Below are 24,393 nucleotides of genomic sequence, written 5' to 3'. Positions count from 1 at the left end.
TTAAATACCTATCAAAAATATAATCAGAAAAAAAATAAAAATTGGCAAAATGCATGACATTTTTCAAATGAATGAACGTATGTAACGAAAAACGAGAACGAAAAACGGGCACCTTAAAATTTTGATGTATTTTAAAGTTTAATATATTTTGTTATAGTAGGCCGATTTTAATGATTTTTAAGCGATATGTAACTAAATTATTTGACTTTTTAGTTTCTCTTTTAAATTAAAAACGAAAGTTCCCATCTGTCAATTATACGAGGTAAAACAAAATGTTGATATTTTGGTTTGGTTTGATACACCCTGTAGAATATATTAAGACAGCAAGGAATTTAACAAGCATTTTATCATCTAGGTATATCTTTTCTCGATAGGTTGCTTTTTCGTTCATCTCAGTAGCTTTTCTTGGATATATACATGTATCATCTAGAATGCCACTTTATCTAAAGAAGAAAACATCCGACCAATGTGTACTACCAGTCATGACCTATTCATGAAAAACCTGGACACTTAAAACAGACATCATAAGGAAACTGCAGGTCGCACAATGCTCAAGGGAACGAAATATGCTCGGAATAACCAAGGGAGATCGTAAAAGAATAGAGTGGATACGACAAATGACCCAGGTAATAGATGTCATCCACAGAGTCAAATCCCTCAAATGGCAATCTGTTGCCAGTTCTTCTTGCCAGGTGTTCTGCCCACACCTGGCAAGAAGAACGGGCAATAGATGGACCACAAAAATTACAGCATGGTATCCACGAAGAATTAAGAGACCTAGAAAAAGACCGAACCTGAGATGGGACAATTATATTAGGAAATTAGCAGGGATAAATTGGGCTCACATGGTTACAATAGACATAAAAAACAAGGGGCCAAACAAAAAAAAGAGTACCTAAATATGTGAGGGAGGCTACACCATGATTGGAAATGGTTGAATAAGTTGAAAATGATGATGATGATGATACTACTAGATTAGAACATATTTTCGTTTTTCTTACATTAAAACCATGCCTTTGCTTTTGGTTCTTTTCAAGAAACCTAATAGGTTGTGGTCTCGTACCAGGCCTTCTATATATTTTATATTTGAAAACGTTCATTATGCGTGTTTAATTGAATTTTAACTTGCAACGTACTTAAAATGCGCCGCTTTGTTTAAGATCTACTTTAGATTCAACCAATTACTTCTAAATCAAAAGCTTTCAATCTGGAGCGCAAATACGAGAATGAATAGGAAATAATAGTGAGATAGGGAGCGTAATTGTATTACTTGCAAGAAAATTGCTCTTCTAAAATCGAGTTTGGAAGCTCTTATCCCTAAGTAATAAAAATTTTCTGCGAGCTCATAACTTAATTTTGTCAGGTGTAATTTAAATTTCCAATTGCGAATGAAGCTGTAAACTAGAGATACGAGCCATATTGAAATAAGAAATTTCGTCGTACTGTTGAAAACTTTTTTTTTTAATTGGTCTTACTTTAATAGCACTATTTATAAGAGGTATTATTTATGAAATATACCTACTAATTGTTTTTTAAGGATTTACCCATTGAAAACGTCATGAATCCACCAAGATTCCAATAAGGAAATTCTTTTATACTTTCCGTGCACCTTAATTGGGTCAAGAGCTGTTTAAACTTTCAAGCCATCAGAAACAACTTACATTAAATGGAAAATTCTGAAACGTTTGCGTTTTGTCATTGTCTATTTTGTGGCCCCATTAAATGGGAGTTGGGATGTCTTATTAAGCTCTGAGAACACCTTATATAGTACGATATAATAGAATACAAAAATACAACCAATCGAATAAAAAAATTTTTCCTATTTTAAAGAAATATAATTAATATACATTATATTTCTTTACTTTTTCTACTTAGTCCACTAATTAATTGAAAATTTTTCGTAAAACTGTAAGCTGGACCAATGAATAGAAGATTAAATGCACCAAACCTGTCAACTGTCCATGTAAAGTTTCCGAATAGGAAATTCATATATACTGCAGCACTAATTGTACAGTCATTATATTATAGACAGTATTTATAAATCAGTCTCTCGTCTGTCGTACATATTAGTATGAACAATAATTGAATCCATATATTTTCTTTCCAACATTTTTATGTCTCTGTCTCATTACCTACAGTATTGTTTCAAGTCACTGTAAATATTTGAAGTACATAACATGGGCAATTGGCTCATCCATCTGTATGCTTAATGTTCGTACTCGTTAAACATACCCTATCTACATATGGCTGTTTAACTTTTAGGATCATTACGTACGAAACGAATAAGATTCAATAATATATAGTAATATATATCAAGTAATAATTAAAATCATAGATTTACTGGAAATATACACAAAAAGAGTAAAAGTTTGAAGAAAACGATGTACCTCAAGGATCATTATGAATCATCGCCATCTTCTATTTAATCATCACTGATATCATCAGCTCTGTCTATTGGCATTTCAACAACATTATCGGGGACATGTGACATCCGGGTCATCCAGGGTCCTTATGACATTTTGGGCAAAGGGTTTTCGTTTTTTTTTGTCTTTTTTCGGTAAAAATTATTACGGATCCCTAAGCAGTTCTTATCCTCCTTTAATTAAACTTAATTCAGTAGCATAACATAATTTTTCCAAAGGTACTTCGGAAACAAGCTGTTTGACTTTTCTCTGTGTTCTTAAAGAACTTTCAGCGCAGGACTCTTTTGGCCTGTCCCTTTTTGACGCTGCCAATCCTGTTTGTTCAGCATGAGTATGAACAAATCAATCAGTATGAGTAATTTGAGGCAGCTTGAAACTCCCTTTTAGCCACTGAGCATTCCTTTTCAAAAATCTAGTTGGAAACTTTCTACATGCTTTCCAACTATAAAGCAATTTGGACACAAAAACTTTCACCGCACCTTTGAATTGTTTTTCGAAGTTTAAAGGTGGGTCAATTCGGCCACTAAATTTGTCTGTTACATAGTTTAAGATACGTTCTTTGCACTTTGAAGAAGATAATTTAATTATTTATTAATTTCTCACTCTTTGCAGATAGTATTGCCAGGCCAGGATCGTTACGACTACCTGGAAATGAAAAAGCTTTTCTGGAAAATGGCTCAATTGGGATAGCTAATCTAATTGGGATAAAAAAATAATTATGAAAATAATTATTTTTTAAACACCAAAACCTAGATTTTTCGCACTTAGCCACCGTAAATTATTGCAATAATGCATTTAAGATCTACATACCTGAAGCCTCAAAATCCATTATAAAATGTTTTCAACAATATACCATCATAAAATAACAACACACCGATTTTTTAATAACAGTTCAATCACAATTTTATTTTAATATGTTTAAAATCGTATGGAGAAAAGTCTATCTTCCAGCAGCACTACAACTTGCACTATCACAAATAAAATTAAATTGTTTTCAAAATCAGATGTACTGACTATTGAAAAATATTTATCTATAAACGGCATGTTCTTTGGGATCAGCAGAATCACTTGCTATTTTAACGTTTAAATACGTTTAATAAATAAAAAATAAAAGTAAATGTTACAAAACTATATAAAAATTTATTTTTATAACACATATACCTATTACATATCTATCCATTAATTAAAATGTTGGACCGATTTTTGAAGCAGTTTCGTGTGAATCCATTAGACTTCTAAAAGTCAAAAAAAAATCCATTATTCTTCTTCGATTTATTTTGAAATTTATGTACCAGTGACAAAAAATGCTTTACGAATACATTTCATTTGCAACCTCTAGTACAGAAAAAGGTTCTTTTGATGTTAGACTATATCTTCAAATCGTTGTCAGAAAATATGCTCTTTTATATCTTTTTATTTTACACTTTGACAATAGATAATACTAATTTCATTCTCAACTTAAGACTATTTCCGAACAATAGTGTATTGCGTAAGGAGTAAAAATTATACTTTTGATTATTTTTTGATAAGGTTGTACGTTTGACGGGCTAGCGTAAACAGGGAGACACAAAAGTACATTTTTACTCCGAGTAGAATATACTATATTTTTACAAATTAAACATTACAAATAATATTTTAATCAATTTCAAACGTTGCAAATAATATAAAAAGTAATGCCTTGTAAATAATCGACTGACACTTTGTACACTCGTTGAAATTGACTCTTAATATCAGTTTAATAATATCTATATATTTGTACTTTTGTGCTTAGGCGTAAAAGTGCTTTAATTATATGCCTAGGCATTGAAATGGCAAAAATTAATACTCTTGTAGCATTTAAAAAAAAATCCTTTTGATCTGAAGCGAGCGACTTTTTTTGCGGAATATATTGGTGACCGATGTGGGAAAATGACACGCGCCGTAGAATTGTTAATCTTATCAGTATTGGGCAGAGTTATGAAGATTTAGCCATTTAGGATAATACTTTAATTGGAATTAAGTCCTAATTATTTGGAAATCCGATTTAAATAATGTTTTCTATTAAAATCAAAAAAATCTGATTTAAATAAAAAATCTGATTTTTTTGACATTTTCCAACCCTGATTAATACCGTCACTAAGAACTGTGTTACTTTTCTCGTTATTAAATACGTTAGGAAAAATATAAACTATAACAGTATATATTGTCTTAGGATTTCAATTTTATTATTTATCTGATTAAAAAAATTATAGATATGTATAAAAAATAATTTATGTATTTGTTTCATTTATTACCGGTACACGATTTTCAAAAGTTTCTCCTTACCTTAATTCAGTCAGTTTTAACAGTCACATGAAACACATTCAATTGACATTAGAAATACGATATGCGGTGCTCTGACTCATAGAATCCGAAAAACCCTTGGGCCTCAGCTAAATTCCAAAAATAAAGATACAAGCTTTAAATTCATGGGCTATCGCTCTTGTTAAGTACACTCTAAGAGTTGATCAACCGGCCAAAAATATCTCTTCAACAACTGAATACCGACATAAGAAAATGGTTAACAAAATATCGTATGCCCCACCCGAAGTCATCAAAATGTCGATTATACCTGCCAAGAAAAGTAGGAGGCAGAGGACTGCTAAGTGTTGAAACTATGGCAGCAAATGATGAACAAAAGCTAAGATAATATTTCGATCAATTTCAAGAGCCCATACATATTGGTAGCCCGCACAGTGAACATCTTGCAAACCAGTTTCCCGAGATCACTTGTCAACCAGACATAATGGCTGTGAAAAAAAAACAATGACACTGATGATAAAATTTAGTGGAAGCAATATCAGATTAAACTTTATTTAAGACTACTTATCTTCTAAAACCTGTTTAAACATAGAAAAATAGTAATTAGGTCAAAGAATGAATGCTATTTTTTCTTGATATTGAAATCGTTATTGAATGACACTGATGATGAAATTTAGTGGAAGCAATATCAGATTAAGAGTAAAACTTTATTTAAGACTACTTATCTTCTAAAACCTGTTTAAACATTGAAAAATAGTATTTAGGTCAAAGAATAAATGCTATTGTTTTTCTTGATATTGAAATCGTTATTGAAGATATTGTTACTCTTGCCTATGGATTAGACCACTCTATCAAAACGAATTTTAAGAACTAATTTGAACACTGGTATATAGTTTCTATGAATTTAGATAGCTTTGTAATGAAGTTCTTCGAAATTAATTAATTACCAAGTTCACGGTTATAAATAAACCGGGCTATCTTAAACTCCAGTTTGGCCCGAAAATTTCCAAGTTTCCGTGAATGTAACTTTGACACTGTCTTGTTCAATTTACCCAAACTTTCTGAATTGCTACGCGAAAGGATAAACTCGCTACATCTGCATTCGAATATGTACTAAAACAATTCCATATAGAAAGTTAAAATAGGAATAACTGTCCTTAGTTTATCTGGATCCAAATTTTGCATTACAGAACTTTGTTATTTAATACAGGTAGATTGTGTTAAGTAATTTAGGAAGGATTTATCCGAAAATATTCGACACGGATTACTTTAGGACATGGATACCGAAGGAGCCAGCATGGAAATACGACTACCTTCTATCATGTCCAACCCAATAGTGAGACACTCCTCGAGTCAACCTATATGTAAATAAATAGATAATATTTTCTTGCCTTTAGCTGTGTATTTTTTCTAATTTTGAAAAATCGATGAGAACTCGGTGAGAACCAGACCCTGGACAACCCACCTGATGAAGGAAGAGAAACAATTTTCTTTTTACTTTTTATTTTTTTTGTCTCTACTTTCGATTTTTCGAAATTAGAAAAAATACACAGCTAAAGGCAAGAAAATATTATTTATTAATATACACTAAAGCTGTAAGAATTTTGTTTTTTCATAAATATTTGAGCGGGTCGAAAAACGCTCTTTACCATCTTTTGACGGGAGATGCACTAATATCTCACCGATACTTTACGACATCGTCTATTGATATTGGAAAAGTTTTGCTTGCCGTATCGGTGAGAACCAGCTCCTGGACAGCCCACCTGATGAAGGGTAGGCCTAGAAACCGGTTGTGGGATTGGAGAGATTGGTTCCCCCCTTTACGACAAATAAAACAATTTTCTTTTTATTTTTTATTTTTTGTTCTCTACTTTCGACTTAAAATACACAGCTAAAGGCAAGAAAATATTATTTATTAATAACACTAAAGCTGTAAGAATGTTGTTCTGTTCATTTCATAAAGAATATTATTTAGTGTAGTTCTTAAGTTAAATAGTGTAGTGTTTTTTTTTCTTGTAAATACATTTCGATTTCGTTAAGTTAATCTTTCTTTAGATTATCTACACAAAACCTACATTTTTTTTAGTTAGAAGTTAATGTTTGCTATTGCTACTAATGCTGCCAGTATTATCCATACAAACAATACAATATTAAAGAGGTGGTGTCTCCACTGAGTAATTACTCTAACGATCAAAATTTCTTATCCATTCTAATTAAGGTTTTTATTTGGGAAAAAACTACTTCATAAATTACACCGCATCTATAAGATAAACTTTTAATGAGTTTCATAATAAGTTCGACTTTGGATAAAATTTGATAAGCCTGCCCATTCCAATGGTATTGAGATGCAACTTTGTCCAACTTATAGGCCAAAATTTTAAATTACAAATTAAAAAAAATGGTTTTGTAATAAAATTGCATTTTTATTAATACCTTGTTAAATTAAAATAATTTTCTGTTTTATTTCTCATGAATTTTTATGTTGAAATCAGAAGATCATCCATTAAACTTTAAAATGTGAATTTAAAGTAGTATAGTAGTTTATTTAAGTTAGAACACATAATAGAGAATTAAAATTATTATATAATCATAATTTTAGAAGTTCTGGTGAAATATTTTTTCTTCAACTAAAATTAGAGCCAAAAAAATACCAAACCTAAACTGAAACGTTTGCTTCATTTGCATAGACCCTACAGCAATCTACATTTATTACTAGCTCATCCAACGCTAGTCTATTAGAATTTCCTATTTGGAATTTATAATTGCTTCCAATAAATTAGATCCTATTTATATACAGATATGAAGACGAGCAAAGGTAACTCTTTAGAATGACCCTAATGAATTATAGTTCAAATATTTAAGTTATTTGATGTGTTTGTCTGCGTATATCTATATAATATAATATCTGCGTCTATATAAAGTTGTCTATGCTATATGTGTATAAGGGAAATTAAAATAACTTTGGTTGCATATCATAATACGACAACCAGCAAACTGCATAAGACGACGCATGGTGTCATTAATGACGTGCACCCAAAGTTGTTTTTTAATTTTCCTATATACAGGTGTGGTACGAACTGTATTCCGAAAACTTCGGTAACATATTCTGCAGATAAAAATAAGTAATAAAGTTTTTATAAATGTATGTCCTAAAATGCTTAGTTTGGGAGATACAGGGTGTAAAAAATTGGTGTCTGGAAGTTTTTTGACATGAGAAATTTGATTTCGATGTCAATATGGCTCCTAATTGTAGAGAGCGCCACCTATGTATTTTTTAACTGGTTTGAAGAGTAATAACTTTTCGTTCGTACCTGTAAAAAACTAGCTAGTTAAGAAATATTTACGATATTTTTTAAGTAAAAAAGGTCTCTTGGTAAAAATCGCTACGAGTAATGACATCATTGACATAAATTAAACATGTTGACTAATTAGTTATTAGACTAAAATCATAAATTTGCAATGTTTTTGTGCCAAATTTCAACAGAAACTGTTTTATCATTACTTTTTCAAAGAAAAATTTATGATTAGTTTAAAAAAATAAAAAGTTCGCAAATTTCTCATTTCAGTCAAATAACTATCTACTCAACAAGCTTATTTTTAGTCAATAATGACATGTATTGACTATTTCCATTGTAAATATCTTGAGAACGGTTGCTCATAGCGATTTTTACCAAGAGACATTTTTTACGTGGAAAATCACGTTAATGTATATTTTTTCACTCAGTAGTTTTATACAGGTACGGGCAAAAAGTTATTACGCGCCCCCTACAAATAGGAGTCATTTTGACATTAAAATCAAAATTCTCATGTCAAAAAACTCCCAGACACCAATTTTCATCCAAATATTGACGTTACTTCAGAAATTGTTTGGAAAAAATCGAAATAAAAATGAAACTTCTATACCCTGTATCTCCGAAACTAAGCATTTTAGGACATACATTTATGCGAACTTTTTTACTTATTTTTATCTGCGACATATGCTGCCGAAGTTTCCGGAATGCAGTTCGGACCACTCTGTATATTATTTATGTTGTCTATGTTACCTATTTTGTCTAAGTTCTCTATGTTATAAAGTGTACCTATTATGGTTCGACATATGAATATTAATATACAAATTTTTGTCTAATTCTGTTAAAGTATTAATTAAAACTCTTCTTCACTTAATGGGTTTATAAACTCGGTGTTTTCTAAATTTGAATTTAATTGTGCAAGATTATAATGCTATGGTGGCTAGCACTACGCGGTTGACGCGTAGTGCGAGCCACATTACCTTCCTTGTATACCGAACGGCTATAGTATAGCAAGCTGTACCTTGCTACTCCTCAGGGGTGTCGACTATGTGGGTGCGTTTGAAATTCCATACAACGCATCGCATCGACGCATCAAATCGGTCCACCAAGCAGACGCATTGGCTAACCGCATGGACCAACCGTCCATGTGGTGCGTATAGTGCATAGTGAGTATGGAGCATAAACATCAAAAGCCGTAGATAATACTAATACTATAATATATAATACTGTCTTATTCGCACATGCTTCTAACCATAGACTTAAAATAAAATATAGACTACACTATTTACATCTCAACGCGGACAAACAACCTTTTTTGTACACATGTTTACTTCTGGGTACAGTCGACCGAGCCTTCCTCATCCAGCCTATGTTGTCACGTCTTTAATATTATCAATATTTTTTTTCTTGTTATACACATATATTGAGATATTAATACTACTGTTTAATAAAGTAGGTTTTAATATTCCAGAGATGTATTAAATAGTCCTTATACTACTAAATTATAAGTCGGATACTGTTTAAAAAGGATAAGTTCTTTACAATATGACAACACCGATTAGAGGCGAGGGAGCCTATTCATTCATTTATTACCTTGTAGTACGTGTCGCACGTGTGCGGTAAAGCTTTGTTGCCGCTATCTCCCCGGCTGTATTAACGCATTTTCTTAGCTTGTAGTGCTTAAGTGTTTATTTTATTGACTTTTTCTGTTCAAGAACTATAAAATATGGTTCGCCAGTGCCAAATTTGCAAGAAATTTGACTTAAATAATCCATTTAAGTCTTGAAACGACTTTTGACCGGTAGGCAACTCTCAATTTACCCATTGGGAGTCAGTGGCGTTGTTGTAGAAAGGCGCTTATTTAGATAATATTTTAGTAAAATGTAAAATCTGAATTTTTTCTCTTATATTACATTATTTACTTACTTACATTGTAACAAAATCATAATTATAACCCTGTTAATAATTAATAATGTTTTTATTAAAAATATATTCCGGTTTATTCTAAAATTATCTTCAGAATCTAAAATAACATACAAGAATTTTAATATGATATTACATTATGAGACAATATTTTTTAATATACCGGGTCGTCTCAAAAGTGGTTCACCGCTATAACTTTTTTATTTTTTCAGATAAAAAAACAGATTTGTATGTTAGTAGGTATATGACATAAATTAGGATTTATTGACGTATTCAATTGTTTTTGGTCTCTTTCTGTTTCACCGAAATGATTACATCTTTTGATTTTTAAAGGCACCCTCGGTATATTTCTACTTTATTCGATAGAAAATGATAATAGAATTCTGAATAGAATGACATATCATATGTCAACTTTTGACATTGTCGCTTAAAAACAAATCGTATTATAAATTTCAATCCAGGGTGCCATGGTGTTGTTAAAAACACTAAGTTTTAATCAAGGAGCCTTGGAAAAATAGTTTTGATCGTCTAATGGGTTTCGTGTCTTGTCTAGGCCGATTAAAAGATGTACAAATCATATTTTTAATCATACATATGTCAATTTTTTCAAATGGAACAAGGGTGACTCGTTAGCATATTTGGAAAAAGCATTTTTTTATGAATATATTGATACCACACACTTGGTATTTCGAGTCAAATTGTCGTTATGAACCACGTGTTACAATTACAATTAAACCATATGCGAAAGTGTCAAAAGTTGACATATGATATGTCATTCTATTCAGAGTGTCATTTTCTATCAAATAAAGTAGAAATATACCGAGGGTGCCGTTTAAAAATTAAAAGTTATAGTCATTTCCGGTGAAACAGAAAGTGACCAAAAACAATTGAATGCGTCAATCAATCCTAATTTATGTCATATACTAACATACTAAATCTTGTTTTTTTATTTGAAAATATAAAAAAATTATGGGGTTGAGCCACTTTTGGGACGCACCCGGTATAATAAAGACAGTACCGAGTTAAATAAATGTAGTTTTCATTTTATCCCCTTCCTATCATCTTCCTTGCTTTAATAGAACAGATTTATGTTTTCTCTAATTTACATTATACATAAAGACATCACTTAACCAGAGAAAAAATTACAACAATCATATTTTTTTCTCTCCCTGTCGCCGATTCTATTATATCTGTGTAGTATTGTAGTAACACAACAATAACAAGATATGTCTGACCGCATGTTCCAGCTATTTATGAATAGATGCTCAGTCTATATTTTATTTTAATCTATTCTAACCCATTGTCACTCAGTTTAACTGGCGTAAATGATATTGCAAAATGTACTTGTAATTTGGTATCTCTTTGTGTATATATTTATAATGTGTTCTTTTGTATGTTTTGATGAATAGAATTTTCGTCCGAAACCCTAAGGTGTCCAACCTGAAGAATTCTCTATTAGTTCAGCTATATACCGGGTGTTGCATCGTCGGACGGGACATAGGAAATCCCCATGTAAATTTTAATGGGGTCAATTATTGGCTTCCCTAATTATTTTAGAGAATAATTCTATTTAGGTTTATTGAAGAGCACTAAAACCCACATTCAAAAAGAATAACTTTAGATATTTTTGATTAGCACGTTTACGAGTTATCGCCGATTTCTTTTTAAATATTTCTCCTTCCTTATGGCCCTGTATTTACTTATGAGCACAAGTCAAGGTAAAAATAACTGTCAAATGAAGTTGTCATTTCAGAAATTTACCTATTTAGTACTTTATTATTATTGAAAACTCATTCCTACATCGGAAATCTTAAAGATGTATTTATAAATACAAATTAATATGAATTAAAGTAAAATAAAATAATCAATTACAAGGTTAATTATAGTATTATTACAATATTCAATAACTTATTAATTTAGGTACTATTAAATTGTTAGAACTTCAGGATTTAAGAAGATATACAATATAACAAATATTCTTCCATCGACTGCTAGACAATAACCCAGGTGATCATAAAATTCTCTTCTTACATTCGCTAATTGGTAAACTGAAATTCTATTGCATTCGGCAGAAATAGCATTTTTAACTCGTCTAGATTTGGGCATTTTTATTCTTGTATATCCTGTTTTTAGGTGCCCGGTGGCCCTCCACGCCACCTGGGACACCTACAGGCACTCGTCTACCAATCTCAAGGTATGGGTTCGATTCCCACACCCGGAATTTCATCAGCTGACTATTTTTATTAAAATAAAAACAGTTTCAGTACCTAGGTCGACTCAGTCTTAAATGAGTACTTGGGATTCACAATCCTGAGGTAATAATAGGCGGTTGAAGCGTAGTGCTAGCCACATTACCTTCCTTGTATACCGAACGGCTCTAGTATAGCAAGCTGTACCTTGCTACTCCCAAAGCGTCAAACGCTATATACGGGAGCTATTATTATATTATTATTATATCCTGTTTTTTAAATGGCCCCAGAGAAAGAAATCATTTGGCGAAATATCAGGAGACCTTGCTGGCCAATTTATTGTATAATTTAGGCCAATAACGTTTCCATTAACACTATTTTCTAAATATTCCCGAACAGCCAGGCTACTATGTGCCGGGCCGCCATCCATTTGGTACCAAACTTCCTGATTTTCCCTAGCGGCATCATGTAAAGCAGGTAAAATATGATTTTTGAGTAGTTCCAAATAATATTCTGCATTTAAATTTCGCGTAAGAAATAATGCCCCGATAATATTGTGTCCGAATATCCCTACCCAAACATTTACTTTCTGTGGATATTGCGTCCTTGTTTTGACAAACCTGTGTTGGTTTTCTTTGTTCCAGTATCGATAATTTTGAACATTGGGTTAATTATTTAAGGTAAACGTGTATTCGTTAGTGAAACATATATTTTTAAAAAATTCCCTATCCGTGTTTGCTCTTTCCATCATATCAAAACAAAACGCCGTATTTCGTCACCATCTCGTAGCTCTTGGTGCTTTTCATATTTGAAGGAATAGTATTTATGTCGTTTCAAAATTCGAAACGCTGTATAGTGTGATCTATTTCTATTTCATCCTCAAGTTTCCTTGTGCTGATCTTTCCATCGTTCTCTTCCACGCACAATAAAACTTCCAAGTCGCTATCATTTCTTGCATCTTCTCTTTGTTGCCTTGCTTCACATCTGCAGTTATTTATTAGGGTACCTTTTGGTCTCAAATCTCTGGATATTCCTTGCGATTGTAGATTTTCCAGGTATCGGTCTATTCGGATACAGAGCAGCAAACATGTCCGATACCTTTTGATAACTATTTCCTTGATAATATCATTTAATCATCAATACTTTTTCTTCGGTAGTGTAATTCATGGCTAATATTTTCGATGTAGGTATGAGTTTTTAATAATAATAATAAAGCACTAAATAGATATATTTCTGAAATTACAACTAATTACAACTTCATTTGACAGTTATCTTTTACCTTGACTGGTGCTCATAAGTAAATACAGGGCCATAAGAAAGGAGAAATATTTAAAAAGAAATCGGCGATAACTCGCAAACGACCTAATCAAAAATATCTATAAGTTATTCTTTTGAATGTGGGTTTTAGTGCTCTTCAATAAACCTAAATAGAATTTTTCTCTAAAATAATTAGGGAAGCCAATAATTGACCCCATTAAAATTTACATGGGATTTCCTATGTCCCGCTCGACGATGCAACACCCGGTATATATTTTGTTCAGCCATATTCGGCAATTTTTAGCTGCTTCCATTCTGTATCTCTGTAGAAAATGCATAAACTCTATGCCTGCCCTTACATTATTTTGATGAATATAATTAAGATTTTCCCAAATTGGTATTTGCACTAAAATTTTAGTTTTATTTTTTATTTCTGCATAACACAAATTAACTCATTAGAATAAAAATATTACATAAATTGAGATAATATTTACCAATGGCCCTGGGACGATAAGAATACCGAATCAGCCCCAGAATGGAATCGGGCTCATAATTTCAGGAACTATTTGTATAAAATACTTAGATACAGCAAGTTTCAGATTTGTTTCTATAACTCTGTCTGAATAAATTGAAAAATACTGAAAATCAGTAAAAATTGTTATTCTCAGCGTCTTCTGAATCGAATGATCTTGCGACCGGATATGTTTTATGACACGATGATAGCTTCTTAGAACAAAAAATGAGAGCTATATCCGTCCGCAAGAACAAAAAAAAACGAGTTTTTTTCTTAATTTTAAGTTTTGACCATGTTACGATAACCGTAAAAATATGAGAATATTTTTTTGAATTCCTCATTCAATTTTCGGAAGTAATTACATGGTAATTACCCAAGTGCATCAAAATTACCGATAATTTTTTATGATAGCATGTTGTCTAAAAACTGCATGATCTTATATTTGAAAGAGCATTCTTATGGCAAAATATGAATACAAACAAATGCTGTTTTTTATTGACAACATGCTTAAATGAAAAATTATCAGGTTCATTTTGATGCACGAGTGTAATTCGGTAGAATATTTCCCAAATAAAAAACATGAAAATACAAGTGAAAATACATAGCTTTTTTAAAAACATTTATTTGAACATATTAAAAAAAGGATTAAATTTAATATTATATTCTTTTTGGTATTTTTCCATTAATAACTTGGCTGTTACATTCAAAATAGTTTTTACCGTAAAATCCTTATAGTCTTGGCCGTTTTTCTTTTTCATATTAAGTGCCCAATCGGTCAAAATATTGGCCAGTGCCGAGATCAACATGTTCGCATCCATAACGTAGTTTCTATCTTTTACAAAATCCATAAACTGTTTCCATACATACTGGTGATTAATTATAGTGTTTTTCGACTTACTTTTTCTTCAATTTTTCTTCAATTGCAATGGCAACTTTTTCTTCAATTGCACTTAAAGAATCGTTTCCAAATCGAGACATTTTTAGACTACTATCATAGACTACTACCTATTAAAAATAATTTACGTCTAAGTGACAAATGTGTCATTGTCACTTAGACATTCTGCGGGACATTTTCGCCGGGTAATTTTCGATTTTAGCGGGCAATTTTCGCCAAAAATACCCGCTTCATCTGGGATTTTTTGTACATGAGTGAAATACTCGATAAAATTATGAGCTTGGGAAATTTTTTTAAACGGTACCGCACATCGAAAAAAAAATAAAAATCTATTTTTTTCATGATCAAGACAATGTTACTAGTGAATGTCTTGATCATAAAACACACTTGATCACAAAATTGAATGAGGAATTCAAAAAAAATAGTTTCATATTTTCACGGTTATCGTAACATGGTTAAAAATTAAAATTAAGAATAAAACCTAGTTTTTTTAGGTTCTTGCGGACGGATATAGCTCTTATTTTTTTACAGTTGAGGGTTGGAACCTTTGGTGTTACACGGCAAAATAAAAACACTAAATCACCACAATACACCAAAACACTTTTACTTTTACACTGGACGCGCGTTTCGCTAACCATGTTAGCATCATCAGCAGATGATAATAAACTGATTCTTATTTTTTCCAAAAAGTTACCATCATGCCCCAAAACATATCCGATCGCGAGATCACAAGACGCTGAGAATAAAAATTTTTACTCATTTTCAGTATTTTATGAGTACAAATATTTCCTGAACTTATGAGCCCGATTCCTTTCTGAGGCCGATTGGGTATTCTTATCGTCCCAGGGCCTTTGTAATATATTTTTTTCCTAAATTTGTTATTAAAGTAATTAAGTAAACAAACAAACTAGACATTTTTTACATTTTCCCATATCTGATCAGCACCCACGACATTTTCTAAAAGACTTTGATTATATTAAAGGTCAAATTAAAATAATAAATTAACTTATATTCATTTTTTTTATTTCATATAAAAGGATTTGTGGAAAGTAATGATATAAAAGATATTAGTGTAGAATGTTGGAACTTGTTTCTTGTACAGTACAGAACTTTTGCACTATATAAGGTAATATATGACGTCTATATAAAATTTATATGTTTTAAGGTGAATAAAATTAAGTTCATATTTCATAAATATTCATATATACGTCATTATCCAATCCTATTAAAGTATTATTAAAGCGTTCTCTACTTTATTTAGGGTTAAACTTCGTGTGTTCATAAACTCCCTGTGTTCTAAATTAGAGCTTAATGAAACAAGATTATAATAAAAGGTCAAATTAAAATATATTACCTTATAGTCTACATTTTTAATTTTGTTTACGTACTTCTTATAATAAGATTTGTAAGTAAAAAAGTGTGAAAACTTATGACTAAAAAAGATTTTAAGATAGAAACAATGTTATTGAAACAAGTTGATTTTCTCAAAAATACTAAACAGAATACTAATACAAGAATTCGTAAAAAATACAAATAAGAAATAAGTCTTTGGAACGGTGTATTTTTTTTATTGGTCAAAAAGAGCACCAAAATTATATAGTGGTATATAAGATTCATACCGAGGTCAAGGAATCGTCTAAGTAACATTAACTTAAGCCGTAATTCAAAACGGAACTTCCAACAGCACACAAGCAGGAACAAAATAAAAAAATAATTTGAAATAGTATAAAATAGTATGAAATGGTATGAAACAGTATGAAATATCATGAAATAGTATAAATAGTATGAAATAGCATGAAAGAGTATAAAATAGTATGAAACAGCATACCAAAAATAACAAAATAAACCACTAATTCACGACAACACACCAGAACACTTTTCTACTGGACGCGTTTTTCGCTGACCATGTTAGCACCAGGTTCAACCTCCAATATTGTAATAATGAAATAGTCTGAAAGAGCACAAAACGAAAACTGGCTGCAAGTGAAAGAATAGTATACAAGAGAGACATAGTCGAACTATCCAGAGAGAATAACCTGAATATGATATAATGACTTTTTCTTATATTTTATACATTTGTAAAAATATGTAATTCTATTGAATTGCAAATATACAGGGTGAGTCTTAAATAACTGCAAATATTTTCAGGGCTGGTATATCTCGAAAAAAAGAACATATTTTATCTTTACCGTTTTTCAAATAAGTACAAAGTAACCGAGTTGTTTTACTCTTTTACTTATACTACTTGCAAAAAAAATCCAAAAAAAATTTCAAAAAATTCGAAATTATCAAATTTTTTTCTTCGCGAAAAAAAAATTATAATAGTGTTTCTGGGCTGGAAATATACTACTCCTAAAAATATTTGCACTTATTTAAGACTTACCCTGTATATTAGACTTTGATGGAATCTTAGAAAATGTATTTAACTAAATAATGTTTAATATTTAAATTTCTAGAATAATGATAATGTGACATTTTTATCATTACAATATAAAATTACCATGATATTAAAATGTAAAACTAATTATTTGAAGCCATATGCCTGCGAAAATCAAACTGGAAATTGAACGTAAAATTTCAAACGTCAATCAGAAATTTTACGTGTTCAATCCACGTTCACGAAATTCAGTTATATCTCCAATAATAGAATTCTGGAAGCTGCAATATTCCAGTATCGGAAATATTTCCAGGTATTCAGCTTTGCGTATTATATCCCTCGTCGCGTAGTTCATTAGAAAAAGAAATAAGAAAACAGTTTTCTCCAAATACACTAAACAAACTTAATCTATACTTTTATTAGTATTATTTAACTGGTCAACTGCGCCCTTTATATTACCGATTTAAAAAATTTTATAATTTAAGCGAAAAAAATTATATTAGTGACATCTGCTTCGAAGAAAATACGTGCTCCGACACTATATTACAAGGCCTACTTTGAGTTAACGTTCTCTGGGGTGTAATTCAAAAAAGATTAATCCAATTTTGGGTCTTCCCTGAAAGAACGATTTGACTGCAAATGACCTAATTAAATTGGAAGATCTTTTCTGCATAACATTCCAGTGATAGATTGAGGGACAGATATCAAATTCAAATTCGACCATGTGATAACGACACCATTATAAATATTTATTTATAATTGTGCCGATTTTCGAAATATAAAATTTAGATGGAATAATTTATTTTTATGCATTTTTTCAAGTTTAAACAATTTCAATAAAAATCCAGTTTTACAAATATAAAAATGTATCTGGCATGGACAAAAACACATTATAATTGAAGTACCTTATAATCGAAAAAAAAAACGGGTTCCATTATTTGGCTTCGAAATGACTAGGGAATGCAATCCCGCACCAAAATCTCAATCCCGCAAACTCGCGGGATTAAAGCAATCAATCCCGCGGATCCGCCAAATTGCGGGACTGTAAACAATAGCATGTATAGTCATACATTTGGTGCAAAATGGTACAAAAGACATTGTACATTTTGCATAAGCCCACAATATAATGATATAGCGTGTATCTTAAACTAGCTGTACAAAAATTTGGACCAATGTATACAGGGTATTCAAAAAATATATTTAATATTAAATAAATTTAAATTTTATTATAATTTATCTACTTATTTTATAAATAAAAATATTATTCTGATGTTGAAGTTTTTTTTAACTTGTGTTAGTTATCTGCTTTTAGATACACTATATATCAATAATTTTTTGGCATATGCAGAATATACAAAGCTTTTTGTACCATTTAGGACCATACGTATGACTAAAAATGCATATTTTTTGAAAAAACGTCGTATTTTCCTTAAAACAAAAAAAAAAATTAAAAAACCGATCCATTTTTTTTCTAATTTCAATACAGATTAGTCGTACTTGGTAAAAATTTCGATTTTTTAAAAATTGTAAATTTGCGGTAAAAAGATTCTTTATAGACTGATGATAGACCAAATTTTCACACTCTTATAAAACACCCTGTATACGAGAATTCGCTAAATATATTTTCGAAAACCACATAGCATCTTAATCACAATAGATGCCTCTAAAACCTGGTCCAAACCGCATCCCAAAATCTTTTTTAGTTCTAGAGATAGTCAACTTTAAATGTACCCTAATATTTTGCTTGTCCCCATAATTATGTCCGTCAGTTTATTTGACGAAATTGTCCACAAGTACTAGTTAAACGCTTTTCTTCACTTACGCACATACGCCAGAAAGAAATCTAACAACTAACCTGTTTGATTCACTTATATTTAATGGCAATTCGGTTATCCAGTAGTAATGTGTCGATCCCGCAGATCCCGCACGATAAATCCCGCAACTTTGATCCCGCGGAATCTCAGAGGGATCCGCGGAATCTCACAGATCCCGCATTTGCGGGATTGCATTCTAGAAATGACCATCAATGACCAGAGTGTTCCGTGGACATAGAACTACTACGTATTCTTGGAATCAAAAATAAGTTCATTGAACACAATTTACCTCTATACAAAAGCACTTCGTTTGTTCGTTAGACAGCACCAAACTTAAATATGCACATTTTTTCAGATATTTTAAGAACCATAATTCCGATTTGAATAGGATTTTGGGTATCTATGTTTTGCTCAGTGCCTTAAGATTTGACTCTCACAAAAATCAAGAAAAAGTACGGGAAGGGTAAAAACTAAACACACACCCCGACATAAACGTTAGTATAAATATTTTTCAAATCTACCGACAACCGATTTTTTTTTATAAAATTATCCTTCTAGTATTTACTACATTTTTGTCTCTTCTAAAAAAACGCCACCGCGCATACTTTTTTTGTCACATCAAGCTATGGAGTGCAAGCTCTAATAATCTAGTTGGCGATAATATAGAATTTTACGTTAGTTCATAAATTATATTTGACAATAAGCTTCATAAAAAGCTTAAAAAAATAATAAATAAATGTTAAAAACAAATTAACGTTGGGGTTTATTTTTAATTGATTGCCACTAACGGACAAACGAAGCACATTTGTATAATGGTAAATTATGTGCAATTAACTTATTTTGATTCAAAAAATACGTAGTTCTTCTATGTCAACGGAATATTGGAACTCGCTGTATATTTTGTAACTCTGTTAGAAAAATAAATCCTCCAAAAATTTTTTCTCACAAACTATGCGATATGGTGTTTTTATGAGATAAAAAATGTTGAAAATACTAGAGTCGGTGAAGTTGGAAAATATACATGCTAAAATTAATGTAGGGGTGGGGGTACTCTTCCCTTTTTCCGTACTTTTTCTTAATTTTTGTGCAAATCAATCAATTCAAAGCCACTAAAATCTCATTCAAATCGGAATAACGGTTGTTAAAATATCTGAAAAAATATGTTTATTTCTTTAAAGTTTGATATCCTCTAGCAGACAAACAAAGCACTTTTGTAAGGTAAATTGGACGGAACTTATTTTGATTCCGAAAATACGTAGTAGTTCTATGTCTACCGAATATTGGGCACCCTGTATATAAAATGGCAGCGATCTTCATTTCAAAGCCATCACCGACGACGTTTTTTTCGGTCATATTGTATTTATTAACTTTGTTTAAAAGCATATCTGTTTAGAAGCTACGTAATGATAAAGTAAGGCATAATAAAAGTTTTATTACAATTGATCCATCAAATAGTAATTTGGTGCTTTAGGAAGTTTACTTTGTCATTAAATAGAGAAGTGAAAGAGACTACAATGTATTTACTCTTTTTATATATTTATATAAACTTTTCTCTTCTAGTCGTATGTTACATTAAGATGCAAAAGACACACAATATACAGTGTGACCAAACAGTTTTATGTATCAAGTAGGATTGAGACGATTGTACAAGATGAGTCTTACAAATATTTTTAGGGGTAATATATTTCAATCTCAGAAACACGTCTGAGAGTTTTTTCGCAAATTTTTTTTTTTTTAATTTGGAATTTTTAGTGTTTTTTTTAGTTTTTAGTTAAACACCATAATTTCTTGATAATAAGGAAACATAGGTAGTAGATTAAATTTACAAGAAAAAAAAAAACAAAAAAGATCCAGTAGTTCTTAAAATTTAAGGAAAAAACTTTTTTTTTTTGGAAATTTTCAAAGCAAAATAACTCGATTATGGACATATTTGAAAATTGGTAAAGAGAAAATATGCCAAAGTATTGGCTCGAAGATCTGTCCTTTTCTTGCTATAACCGTAAGCAAAGCAGCTCCAAATAATATTGCCAATTATGTATTGTTGAATGAAGATACCTGATTATTGCAAAAAAAAAAAGATTAAAGGCAAAACTAATTTCAAGAAAAAAGAAATATTCAGTTAAGTACAGTGGACACAATACTAGGAAATCAATAAAATAAAACTTCTATTCACTAAAATAAAAGTTCTATGTCGCCTAGTTATCAAATTTCTCGAGCTGACATATGGTAAAATCCTCAGAAATATTAGAATACCAGTAAAGTAATTAATATTTAATTTTACTGTAAGGCATTGACAGAAATAAGTCATTTATCTACACCTTTTTTCGGCAAATACAAGAAATGTTCATACGATCAAAAAAAAACGGCGTCAAACACGACCGTGGAATGACAATAGTTATATTATTTTTGAGGAGAAAAATTTATTTTTATATCAATAAAGTAAAAAATTGGCACCGGGAGGCACGTATAGCCGCCCATACTAAAATATGTTAATAAAAGGTTGTTAGGCAGTTCTTTTAGTTTCAAAGTAAAGCAATTTTTTCAATTTTTTTATCTCAAAAACTGCGACTTTGACTGATTTTGTTGTTATTACAAATTTTGTTGCAAATATTATTCCTTATCTTAAATTGAAAACTGCGTTTCGTTAGCTACTGTAATTTTGGAATTACGATTTTTTTTAATTTTTAACCCCCTCCCATACCCCCTTACCAACCCCCCACCCCCACCAAAAATTAATGGTCAGATTCTCGGGTGCCACAGTATGTTTGTGCCAAATTTGGTTAAAATCGGTTTAGCGGTTTTTAAGTTATCGTGTTACAGACGGACAGACAGACAAACACCATGAAAATATTTTGTATTTAGGTCATTTATCACCCAAATAACTCATTTTGAGTGAAATTAAACAAACTTTTTTTTTCGATCTTAATAGTCTACCATCAGGGTTCGGAAAACTATATGTTACTTTTAAAAACTACATAAACTACATTACATGTAGTTAATGTAGTTTATGTAGAGGGCGTAGTTTATGTAACATATGTATGTAACTTTCAAATGTCAAAGGTATGAGGTGAGGTTATAATAAGTTAAAGCTTTAGAAAACACATAATATATTTTTTAAGAAAACAGACGAAATATGGCTTTAAATATAACCATTTGCATCATATTATTTAGACTCCTCATATAAAGCAAAATTATTCATAATATCAATAGGTAGTTTATTAACGTACTTTTCATGTAGTTAACGAACGGGAAAAGGCGTAGTTTTTGAAGAAAAACTACACGTAGTTAATCAGGTAAATTACGTTTTAATTAACTACTTCCGAACCCTGCCTTCCATACCTATTGGTATGGTCGGCCAAAAATGATTGTAAATAGATTTGTATGACTGGAAACGTTATTAGTGTTAATTTTTGAGAAGTTTTATATCACTTAGTAAATGATGTCTATAAATTGATCTCTCGCCAAAATTATCACCGATTTTCATTCCCCAGGCGTCCTTAACGCCGTTTTTTTTTTATCATACGGTACATGTCATGTAATATGCCCGAAAATATTCAAAATGAAATATTTAGTATTTCTATTGAGCTTTCACGTTTAAAAAAATTAAATGTATTAAAACAGACAGATTTCTAGCAAAATAATTAATAGCGGATTTTGTTATTATTGACAGATGGGGAAAGAAAAAAAAATAGTTTCTCTGTATTAATCTTGATTTTATTATTATTATTATTATGCTGGACAGGGACAGTACTTGGAAATCAATAAGATAAAACACCTAATTTCGGTCACCTAAATAACGATTTATTTGAACTTTCATGTAATAAAAATGACATCAGTTATCAGACTACTAACTAATAATTTAGAAGTAATTAATAGTTTTTTTTTATTTGCAGTAAGTTATTACTACATAGAAATAATTCAATTAACATCAAGTTGGGGTAATATATGAATTATTCAAGTAGTAGCTATAATACGGAATATTCATGGGTAGTATAACATAATTGAAAGATATCCGATTATAGAATAAAATTTTTAGTAGTTCCTTCTATTAAAACTTGATGTAAAAAAAAATTCAAAACCAGATCTCTAATAAATATATAAAAGTGGATTTTAAGATAAATTATTGACAGATAAAATTAAAAAAAGTTAATTATTATTATTTTGCTCGATATACTCAGGTAAACTGCAGGTGACACAATACTTGTAAATCAACAGAACAGAACTTTTACAAGTCCTGTGCCACCTAAATAACATTTTCTTTGATTTCATTTGTGGAAACGACCACGACAACCGTCTGAAAGGGTCAGTGCCAACGTCAAAACAAATAAATTCCTCGTGCGAGCATTCCATAAACATCAAACTTACGTTCTGGTATCCGCAGGAGTTGGAGTTGAGTGGAGGGGAGAATCGGATTGAGATCGCGACGATGGTCGGCAGGAACTCTGGCGCGGTCGAAGCCTGGAGTTAAACTAATTTTCCGAGCCGAACTCTTGGCCTAGAGAGCGGACCGGCATCCAACGCGCTTGCGAGGAAGGTGTGTGTGAGTGTTCGATCTCCTCCATTGAGGAAAAAGAGGAACGGTGAGAGGAAACAGCGACGATTGTGCTGACCGTTCCAGTGAAAGGAGGGTCGTGAATGAATGAATTCATAATTGCATCCTAAGCCTTTATTGAATCATTATATTAATTTATTACTTTTATATCCAGACTATCTATTGTCGATGTATCGCTGAATTTCTCAGTATTTTAGTTGATTACCTGTCGTCTATAGTCTATTGTATTGTATTGTATTCTATATGTATATACAGGGTGAGTTTCCTACGATGTTCTCTATGGGTATCTCGGAAACTACTGGAGATAGAGAGTCGGTTAAATGGGGAAAGAATTGCAGTTTTGTGGGGTCATAAATATGCGCCTTTCAGTCTAAAATAGCTTTTAATGGAATTAGGAACAATTTTTAAAATAGCCAAAATTTGTTTTTTTCAAAATATCTAGTAAGCCATGAACTTTTTCATAAATCTGAAAGGCGTATATTTATGACCCCACAAAACTGCAATTCTTTCCCCATTTAACCGACTCTCTATCTCCAGTAGTTTCCAAGATACCCATAGAGAACATCGTAGGAAACTTACCCTGTATATGTCTATTGATTAATTTTTTTTATGTTTTCAACCATTACAGAGATATATTTAAATGATGTTATCATATGATTATAATTCGTTTATTCGTCACAGTCTGGCAAAATGAATGGTGTACGTCAAAGGAGCTTAACTTGTCAATGGCTAGAACTGTTTATTATGCACTTTTTGAGTCGCACCTCAGGTATGCCCTTTCATTCTGGGATACGTGTTGTACGACTCAATTTGACCGCATTTTCAGGCTCCAGAAAAGAGCTGCTCGATATTCACTGGGACTAAACTGCAGAACTCATT

At 31.1% G+C, this 24,393-nt stretch overlaps 1 protein-coding gene across 1 annotated transcript in view; it reads right to left on the bottom strand.

Annotated features, from left to right (window-relative positions):
* The window catches only part of LOC115889083 (B1 protein-like), a 290,836-nt gene extending 267,225 nt beyond the window's left edge, over positions 1-23,611 (bottom strand). The window contains exons 1-2 of the mRNA XM_030908998.1: positions 23,573-23,611; positions 23,328-23,457 (exon numbers count right to left, since the gene is read on the bottom strand). Of these exons, the coding sequence (XP_030764858.1) occupies positions 23,328-23,457; positions 23,573-23,611 (169 nt within the window). The remainder of the gene's footprint in view (positions 1-23,327; positions 23,458-23,572) is intronic.
* Positions 23,612-24,393: the final 782 nt, after the last annotated feature.

The sequence above is a fragment of the Sitophilus oryzae genome, unplaced genomic scaffold (genome assembly GCF_002938485.1).
Source record: "Sitophilus oryzae breed Bouriz unplaced genomic scaffold, Soryzae_2.0 scaffold_810_pilon_pilon, whole genome shotgun sequence".
In the NCBI taxonomy this organism is placed as follows: Eukaryota; Metazoa; Arthropoda; class Insecta; order Coleoptera; family Curculionidae; genus Sitophilus; species Sitophilus oryzae.
This window is presented reverse-complemented; position numbering and strand designations above follow the sequence as displayed.